At 34.2% G+C, this 10,102-nt stretch overlaps 1 protein-coding gene across 1 annotated transcript; it reads left to right on the forward strand.

Annotated features, from left to right (window-relative positions):
- Nucleotides 1-595: 595 nt before the first annotated feature.
- LOC144970745 (histone deacetylase complex subunit SAP30 homolog) lies at nt 596-9,834 on the forward strand. Its single transcript, XM_078910731.1, has 5 exons — nt 596-942; nt 2,098-2,260; nt 3,035-3,157; nt 4,389-4,487; nt 6,268-9,834. Exons 1-5 carry the CDS (start codon nt 929-931, stop codon nt 6,376-6,378), a joined length of 510 nt encoding a protein of 169 aa, XP_078766857.1. The 5' UTR covers nt 596-928; the 3' UTR covers nt 6,379-9,834.
- Nucleotides 9,835-10,102: the final 268 nt, after the last annotated feature.

A 10,102-nucleotide genomic window follows, 5' to 3' on the forward strand; every position in this document is an offset into this window, starting at 1 on the left:
AACTATTTTGTCAATTCGTATGTTCAGAATATTTCCTTTTCATATTGTCACGTCTATGTAGCAGGGTGGCAAGTAGAAGTAGACATATAGGAGTTATATAGTTTCCCCAAAGACTAGTGTCTGGTCCCGCTTTTATTTTTCCCTTTTATTGTCGGGTAAAAAGCTCCTGACACTTGACTGATAGTAAGAGAATATTTTAGGTTTAAATAAATAGGTAATAGAAGTAGTGGTAGAGTATTGGCACGTTGTATAGTGATAGGTAGGTTCAGAAGGTAAGTATTAATCCCCGTTAAAAAAAAGTATTTTACATAAATCCTTCGTCAACACAACTGTAAACAAATAAACGTTGAAAACAAATAAAAAGAAATGGAGTATAAATTGTATCGTCTGTACTCAACGATGGTTGGAGTGTGATGTCTGTATTGTTCCCATCCGAAGTCTCTCCATTATCACTCCCATAATCACTCTGTCGTTAGTAAGTTGCACAGATTGTGACATAAATGATTTGCTTCTCTGACTCTCATAGTTTTGCTTTATTCTCTTGAGCAGTCTGTCAAGAGTAGAGTTAAATTTTAACATTACACCGGTTGAAGATATTTCGCTTTTACACACATCACTTCGGTAACACAGTAGCTATCTGGCTGCTCGAAAGAAGAAAAAAAACAACACACCTACGCGTGCTGTCGTTGATCTTCGTTTGTTGTCATTAGAATGATATTTAATTCTCATTGTTTAGAGTTGAATTCCAACCTATGACAAGACAATATCCTGATTTGTGAAAGTACTCAAGTCATCACTGATAGTGCCATTTTCCATCCACATCCTAGGCGTGAAAGTGGAAGTTGATTTTAAAAGTAAATTTCATCGGTCTCGACCGACGCCACACTCACCAACCAGAAGTCGAGGATCAGTTCCAGTTGCTGCAATAATGTCTATGATGAGGTTTGGGTTTCGAATTATTTAAAAGTCACAGTTTTAATATACAATTATTTAAAACGTCTTTATGGATTAGAAAAATAAATGATTGAGTTCTAAAATCAACGCTTCTGTCTAAATCTAAATCGTTGACTCAGAATGAATGAATGAGAGTAAACAGTAAAGTAAGACAGTAAGTGATTCAACAATCAACAAAGATTCAAACACTTTCGATTTTCATGTAGATACTTTTTAATTTTTCTATCTAGATAGTTAAATTTATTTTGTCATTTACTGTACGATTTGTAAGTTTATTGATGGAAGCGAAAGGTTTTCATTGTAAATGTAATTATTAGATGAAATACCTTCCACAGAATTTACTCGTCAAGAAAGAACTTTTTACTTTTACTCAACATACTCTTCTTTTACCCTTTGGCTTTCGTCTTTCTTCTTCTTCTTCGCCTTCTTCTACTGTCCTTAAATAGGTCTTCCACATACTTTCCCCATCTTTTGATAATCTCTTCTTCTTCGAATATCATATTTCCGAGTCTTTTATACACTTTCCCGTGTTTTGTTTGTTCTTCGTCAATTTCTTGATCTCTTCGAACATTGCCCTTGTTTTATGTTCTCTTTGGAGTTTTTCTATTTTCAAGCGTTTTTCATTTAGCCATTCCTCCTTTGCCTCTTTACATCTCTTCTTTATTTCCCTATCAATTTTCATACAGGTTGGTTTATCCTTATTTTGTTTTCTTTTCGTCATTAAATCCAGTATCTCATTCTTCATCCACGGTTGTTTTGCTTCATTTTCTTTCATTTAATGCATTATTATTTAATTTAACTACCAGGTAAGGTTACAGAGGCAACTTCTCAGGCCCTGTTGAGGGGAACTCTGGTAGTCGAAATAGCCTAAACAAGAAATTGCCAATCCTCACAACCGTCATTCTCAGGAAGACTTGTATTTTTTAATTGAGATTCTGATTTTTATAAATGTACACCAAGCTTTATTAGCATTATTCTAAAATAAACAACATATGCATGCTTGCTTTCATTTTGATTAATAAATGAATGACTTTATGCCGGGATCAATGGCATTTCCCCCCTCCCCTTTAAGATCTGATCAATAGTTGATACACGGTATGTATGGACAGTTATTTTATTTACATTTTTTTTTGCCTTTTCCAGCACAAATGGTTTCAGTACTGAAGACGACAGTCGTCCAGGTCATGATCAGGTTTGCTGCTTGATAGACAACAATGAGAAGTGTCAGAGGCAGGCTGGTAATGCTAGTTATAGCAAACGGATCCAAAACCAGGCACGGAAATTGAAGCTTATCAGGGATGAAATGGTGAGTATTGAATATGAAAAGTTGATAGATTGAGCAAATAAAGAAAAGAAAAATAATCAGAGTAAACAAAAGTCTCCATAAAAAGCAGTTTCACAGCAAACCGTTTTCATATTTTTATCAACACAGATGTCCGTTTCACAGATTTAAAAATTTATATTGAAAGTTTGATCAACATGTTCTCCTCAAACTTCATCTATCATGAGTCATACGGTAGTGGAATCTTTTTTGAATTAAAGTATATTTATTCTTTATTTCTTTATTATTTTTTATTTGCTTATCAATCCTCCAAACCTCTTGTGATAAAGTCGATCAAGATCAGTCCAATTCTTGAATTCTAGAAGACTGAGGGGCTAAAGCTTCTTCGATCCCTGTTTTGACAAGAAATTAGAACACTGGATTATAAAATAGAAAATAAATAATAGTGAATAAATCTTTTTATTGGCTACCACTAAATGCTAATTTTGCTTTTGCTAGTTTATATTTTTCTACTCTCTTAGCCTTAGCTGTAAAAAGGTGGGGGTTATCATTTGTCTTATTTATTTCATAAAGTTTCAAGTTCTGTACATTTTCTTCTCTTTATGTTTTTGTTTTGTTTTGTTTTGTTTTGTTTTTTACACTGACAATGGCAAAACGTAGCTTCTTGAAATATAAGAAAATTTAATTTTTTTAGATGCAAAAAATAAATTGATTTCATTTAAATTTGGTATTGTTAATGAATTTGTTTGATCTCTCCTCTGATTTTCGTACTTATCTTTCACTCTTCCAATATTCCAGAGTCCACACATCTATATTTGCGACTACCATAAAACCCAGATACAAAATATTAGGACCAAGCGGAAACGAAAAGATAGTGACGAGGATTTGGGCTATCAAGATGGAGAAGAGGAGACTGTGGAGGTGAGGGGCATTCATGATTAATATAAAATATCATTTGATTGTGGTTGACATCATGCTACTGTTTAGCGTTTTCGTGTTTTTTTTGTGTGTGTTTTTATTTTTTTTTTGTAGTCTTTAAAAAAACTTTGATGGTGGAATCCAGATAATGTTTTTTTAAATATAGGATTTTTGCGATCTTGAATGGAATTTCGAACAATTTCGTGATTATAGTGCGAAAAAGTGTGTTCTCGCCTTGAGAATGAATTTAAATTTGCAATTAAAATAGCAGATCTGTCACTTATTCAGAATTAATAAGTCTGTGCAGATTGTCTAGGAGTGAACATTGATCAAATTCTGATTTTTTCTTCCAGATCCCCATTTTTACTCCATAATTTTAGATATAACATAACTGTTGAAAAGCGGGTGGTTGGATGGGAGCATCACCCTTGAATCATATACCTATGATGTTCGCATGGGTGTACGATCCGATAGTGATGTCGTTTCTTCTTCTCTTTACTAGCCTATCCTGCTTCTTTGGTTTGTGATTGTATTTTTGACAGGGGATATTTTTTTTTCTGTAAATCTTCTGCCTGTTTGTTCTTGGTTATTTATAATTTAGCTTATGATATCTTTAGGTTATGATTTTGATTTACATTTGTACTATTTTTGTTAGATTGCTTGTTTTTTTGTTTCAGCGGTCTCTCATATAACCTCAATTGTGTTGGAAGAGACCTAAAGCAACAAACAAAAAAAAATAATTGTTGAAAATGTGTTATTTTTTGTAAGAAATGGGTAGTTGACTAGAATTAACCACATTAAATCAATTCTGAAGCATTTTATAGTGGCAAGTCATAGGTATTTGGATGAAACCCATGCATCCTTTGGTTGGTAAAAAAAGTAAAAGAAATAATTGAGTTTTTACCACACATCATTTTTTTCTGTGTGTTTAGCTTTACAACAAGACTTGACATATAAACTTAAAAGCTATGTGTATGAATTCACTTCGCATCAATATTTTTGCATACCAAATAACTGCCATTGCTTTGGTTTTCTTTGGGCTAGTAGATGCACGCAGATATAATATTTGAAGCATAATCTGAGTGGAAACTAAAATTCCTTGCACGCCTAAGAATGATTTTGTTTCCCTTTAAGGCAAGGGTATAATTTGTTTGTTTTTAGGTGTTATTAGATTATTTAAATGCTGAGAGTCAAGAGTATACTGATGTGTGTTTTAATTATTTATCTTCCTCAGATTGATTTTTATCAAATGCCAGTCAACACATTGAGACGATACAAGCGACATTATAAATTGCCCACACGTCCTGGTCTCAGCAAGGCACAGCTAGCAGACGTAAGTGTCCTTATCTGTTGTCAATTTGACTCATCACCGCTCTCTGGTTTTATGTCGGTGTGAATCAGATGTAAAAAAGTTGAAAGGAAGTTAACATCAGGAATACAAACATGATTATAAAGTAGATTGATCATGGTGGTATTGTAGAAATGTGTAACTAAAATATACACATATACAATGGAACTCTGGTACAACTGGAAAAGTGGGACTAGCAAAGGAAATTCCCATCGTCTCCGAGTCCCGTTTATATCCATGCATATGGCATTTGAAGGGAGACCATATTGAAGGAAATAAAAAAACACAAGGAACAAATTTTGTGCTATTTCTATGGGTAAATAAATCAAACGGGGTGATTGTGACTTCCATCAATTTAACTCTCTCTTTTCCCACCCATCACCTCCCTCTCTTCCTCTCACTTCATAATAAAAAAAAGGCGAGTTGGAACAATCCAAGAGTTAAATTCTACCATCCTACTTTCCTCTGGTTTCCACCCATCCCAACTCCGCCACTGACAGTCACTACCGGTACTAACTGTACTTCAAAACTCAATTAGAGTACTGTACCTATAATAAAGACAGCATCATGCTTCACAAAGAGCTCATCACCCGCTCCTCACTTCTCAGCAGAGTTGCATAAACAGTCATGGGTCACACATCCCTTACTCTACACGCACATTAGGCCTAAGTATCAACTTATTGATCTGTCAGTCATGCACTCTCTCTAGCCTTTTAGTTGTGTCGCTGTGTTGTATAGCACAACGTGCACAGAATAGTATGCCAATAGTACACATATTAAATACTCTTTGTCCAGCCCCATCCCATCTCTGTTCCAATGGCTTATGTGTGCTTTCCTCTTTTCCTCTTGAGTAGTTCATTTTTCTCAATTGGGCACTAAACTTGCATCTTACATCCCCATTTTAATCTAACTGTGTTCCAAGAAATATTGTCCTGTTATAGCCATGCATGATTTATGCGAGTTATATAAGCTGTAGAAGAGGGATTAAAAAGTTCCTATTGTAGCTTAGTTTCCACCGCATCTGAGGCCTTTGTATGCGAGCTGTAGTGTATTTATTTAATAATAGCTACCTACTACCTACCAATTTGTCTATTCATCTGTCTATCTATTTATTTATCTGTCATCTGCATTTTTTGCCAAATTGGGACCTAAAATTTGCAAAAAAAAACCCCAAAATTTGCCATGAAATTTGCCAAAAAGACCAAAATTTGCCCAAAAAATTTGCCGCACTTTGGGTCCTTATTTGAAGATTTTTTGACGAAACGATCCATGACTGAAGTTGGACGTGTAAGTGACTTGATTTATTTGACTTGAGAAATGAAATGACTGTGAATAGCGTTGTTACAAAGTTTTATTAAAGGTTCATTATCTGTAGAGAGTAGCTTCCCTAGTTTTGGGCCCAGGCAAAGCTGCAACATTTCTCAAGTTTCGCATATTTTTTTTTCGTTATTTTGTTTTTGCTTCTTTTTTTCCCCAAAATTTGCCACGCGATTTGCCAATTTTCCAAAAATTTGCCACGATTTGCCAATTTTGGGAAATTTGCCAAAATTTGCGGATCGCCCTGATATTTGCGACCGCAAATTGCCATTTGCGGCCGCAAAAAATGCAGATGACAGATTTATCTATCTATCTTCTAACTATCTGTCTATCTATCTATCTATCTATCTATCTATCTATCTATCTATCTATCTATCTAGCACCTTTCTATCTATTATTTCATTTATTTTATTTTTTTAATTTGTATATTTATTTACTTTACTTTCAGGCGGTAGCAAGTCATTTCAAGACAATTCCAGTGATGGAGAAAGAAACACTTCAAATGTTTTTCTACACAACAAAGACAAAGAAGTTTGATAATAAAGATGGTGCCACATAATTTTGAAGAAAGTTCTATATATGGAAGGTTGATGATGAAGTTCTTGTAAATAAAAATTTGTTATTTGTATTTTAATAAAAATGATGAAGTTGGAAATTTTGAGTGAAAGTAGGTTGAAGTTAGGAAAAAAACCCAACAAGAGCTATCACTTTTTAAAAACATGTTTTGATTACTAGGAGTCCAGGAGTTATTTGTATAAGACTGGGTTTTCTTCTTAGCTGGTCTGATAAGCGAACACAATTAAGGGCTTGATATAACCCTGTTGCAATGAACAATATTTTATGTCAGTTATAGAGTTTTTGTATAACAAGAATGAGCCCATAAGAATTTTGGTTCCCAGACCTGCAAAAAGTACACCTTGTTGTAAGATAGTTCAAGAAGAGAAAAAAATAGTAAGACAGTTCCAGTTAAGTGGAAAAAAGCTGTCTCCCAGCAATGAAGCTCATGAAGTTAGAGTTTATCTTTGTTATCTTGCGTTTAGCTGTGGTCAGTAATAATTGTGTGCTTCCATTTGATGGGACACTAGACTATCACAGAACTCTTTGACCACTGTACAATATTAAATCCAGTCACCCAAAATCTGCTAGATGGACAGGAAGGCCAGATAGAAGTAAAAAGGGTTGATTTGAACCAGTCTATTGGCCTGTTCATTGTGTGCTCACAGGGTGCTCACATAGATGTCCTGAGTAAGCTACAGGCCTTCCGCACCCCATACCAAGAAATCTGAAAAGATGTGTATGAAAGAAACAGTGCCAGATAAAGAAGAATGAATAATCATCCCAAAGAAGCAGCCTGGGGATTGAACCTCAGGGCTCCTGATATCAGGTTCGATCCTCAATCAAGGCAGGCTGATTTTTTTTCGGATGATTTTTCTTGTATCTTTCATTCTGTTGTCTGGCACTATTTCACACACACCTTTTCAGATAATCATTTTACATTAGTGCTTGCGTCCTTATTTGTTACTTTGATATTTTCAAAATGATTTCAACAAGACTATTATTCTGTGTTATGACATGAAACAGAATTTTCCGCAAGTTTTATTTATTTCTAAAATAAGATGTTTGGAAAGTTTTGTTTCTAGATTTTCTTTTTTTTTAGACAATGCAGACATTGAATCCCATGTGTTATTAATTTAATTTGGACTCTTCCATAACACTCAGATTTTTTGTCTTTTAAAAAACATTGAATAGGCTACTTGCTTTGTCATGTATAGGCCTTAATGTGTTGATATTGGAAAAACAAAAAACATTTTTTTTTTTGTAATCTTGGTACTTGGTTATTGTTTGAATCTGTTTTGGCATCAGTGGGAGGCTCTGTTGTATAAACCACATTTTAAAGATTAACTCTTATGTACAGAATGGCCCAAAAGTTGATGTGCAGTCAAAACATTTATGGGAAAGGTTTATGGACAACTAGGGTATCTCATCATTTGTTACAATGAATGACATAATCAATAAACTGAGATATTGCCAGGTTTAGTAAGAAGGTCAGTTGTTATAAAAAATGAGTTCTTGTCATAAATTATTAAATCAACCCTTTTTGTACATCTTCTGGAAATATCAAAGCTTAATTTCACTTCTAAATATTTTTTACAGCTAGTCAAGTTGAAAAAGTTTGAAATTTGAGAAAAGTTGCTGGATACTTTTCCCATACATCTGACCATAACTTCATGAAAAGTCACCCGATTTACTTCAAATAAAGATTAAATTGCTCTGGGGAGCATATTCTTTCAGAAAATGCAAAAAAATTGCAAATCCAAAATTTTCACATTCTGACTGATAATGTCATGCACTGAAACATTAAAAAAAAACTCATATGTTTAATGTCTCTAACTTTTGAAATAATGTCAAATAAAGATTAAATTGCTCTGGGGAGCATATTCTTTCAGAAAATGCAAAAAAATTGCAAATCCAATATTTTCACATTTTGACTAATAATGTCATGCACTGAAACATAAAAAAAAAAACTCATATGTTTAATGTCTCTAACTTTTAAAATTACGTCCATGCCGAGTTTTGTTCACCACACAATGTCAGTGTTTTTCTTCTTCTTCTTCGTTCAGACAGCCAACTTCATCATGCTGGCAGCAAGCTCTGTGCCATGTTGTATGCGCTCCGAGAAGCCAGGAATTTTTCATGTCTTGGTGCTGTCACTATTTCTTTCTGACAGATTGTTCCATTCCTTTGTGGTTCGTGGGAAGAATCTCTGTTGCCTGTATGTTATGTTTAATCTGTTTATTGTGTATGTCAATGAGTGGGTGGTACGGATGCCATATCTGTGTGTTTACAATTGTTTATTGGTGTTTGTTGAAATTTTAATTTGGGCATGATGGTATTGGTAAAGTCAGACAGTCTAGATTTATTTCAGCGACAGGTGTTTCATATTAAAACCTTATAATCTTGAGAAATGAATGATCTTTAAAGAAAAGGGATTTGATATATTAGAGCACATCCTCCAGGAAACATTTTTCACATTTAAAATTCCATATAGTCCACTAGTCCATAAACAACAATAATAAAATGGAGTAGAAGCTTCAATTTGATTTACGAAGACATGATATAGACGTTTCAGGTTTTCCCTTTGACAACAAAACAGGTTGAATGAGACACTAAAGATTTTCGCCTTAACGACGTGAGCTTCTCATCTCTCATTCGTCTTTAGTGTCTCATTGACCATCAATAAGTTTTAACCCTTTTATTGCATGATTGGCTCAAACTTATGAAAAATTGTGTCTTATAAAATATGGATAATCTGGATTTTTTTTGGAGGAGGGGGGATGGAAAATACATGATTTGTTGTATACCGAGTCAGTCTATTACTATTAGATCAATGACATTAAAATTAAAAATCTGTTTGCTATTTGTATTTTAATTTTTTTTTCCATAATTTTGTTTTGTTTGGTTTCATATGTATGTAAAACTTGGAACTGATTTTCGGTATTGCAATGATGGGTAATCAGGGGTTGTTGTAATTAAATTTTTCATTGTTGGGACCGATGACAGCTATGAGAAATTTAGATAGTTGTCTGTCAGAAAACAATTCTGTCACAGGAGGACATAATTATTGAGAGCCATAACCTAACACCATTCCTCACCACATTGTTACAGTGACCAGAACAATGAAGATTGAGACTTGATTGTTTGTGATATGCTCATCATCATCATTACCATCATCATCTTCATCGTCGTCATCATCATCATCGTCATCATAATCATTATCATCATCGTCTCGGTTCCTGTCACTCTCAGACCTAAGTCAACAATTCGTATAAAGATAATCTGCGTTATGTTATCCAAATTTCTCATACAGTCTAGTTGTTCATTTTGCAGGAGATTATTTTAAGACATGTTGTTCATAGATTTAACTATTAACAAGAAAGATCTGTGCAAAATTGTACATAGCCAATGATTACATTTGAACTGAATTGAACCAATAAAATACATTTTATGATTTCAATCGTGGAATTTTGTACTCTTAATTATTCAATGGACTTCATGATTGTTGGGGGTGATAGCATGTCATGTCGCTCCAGTTTTGGGGTTTGGCCTAACTGGGATTTTTGAGTCTTTCGGCCAAGCAGCTCCACCTTCGTCCTGCTTTTCTGTTTGGATCTACTTCCTTGATCAACCAAGACCTACCCACAAGGCAGTGGGGCATTAGGGATCTATGGGTCTCAGTCTCATCACGAGCTTGGGAAGACCAAGGGTTTTTGTTATTGTTTTTT

The sequence above is a fragment of the Berghia stephanieae genome, chromosome 4, assembly GCF_034508935.2.
Source record: "Berghia stephanieae isolate SIO BIC M18660-M18661 chromosome 4, UCSD_Bste_1.3, whole genome shotgun sequence".
Lineage (NCBI taxonomy): Eukaryota > Metazoa > Mollusca > Gastropoda > Nudibranchia > Aeolidiidae > Berghia > Berghia stephanieae.

Bases quoted from the DNA above. Each gene is read 5' to 3' on its own strand.
- LOC144970745 (XM_078910731.1), top strand. The intron at 3,158-4,388 runs GTGAGGGGCATT...TATCTTCCTCAG, and splicing joins GAGAAGAGGAGACTGTGGAG to ATTGATTTTTATCAAATGCC. The intron at 4,488-6,267 runs GTAAGTGTCCTT...CTTTACTTTCAG, and splicing joins GCAAGGCACAGCTAGCAGAC to GCGGTAGCAAGTCATTTCAA.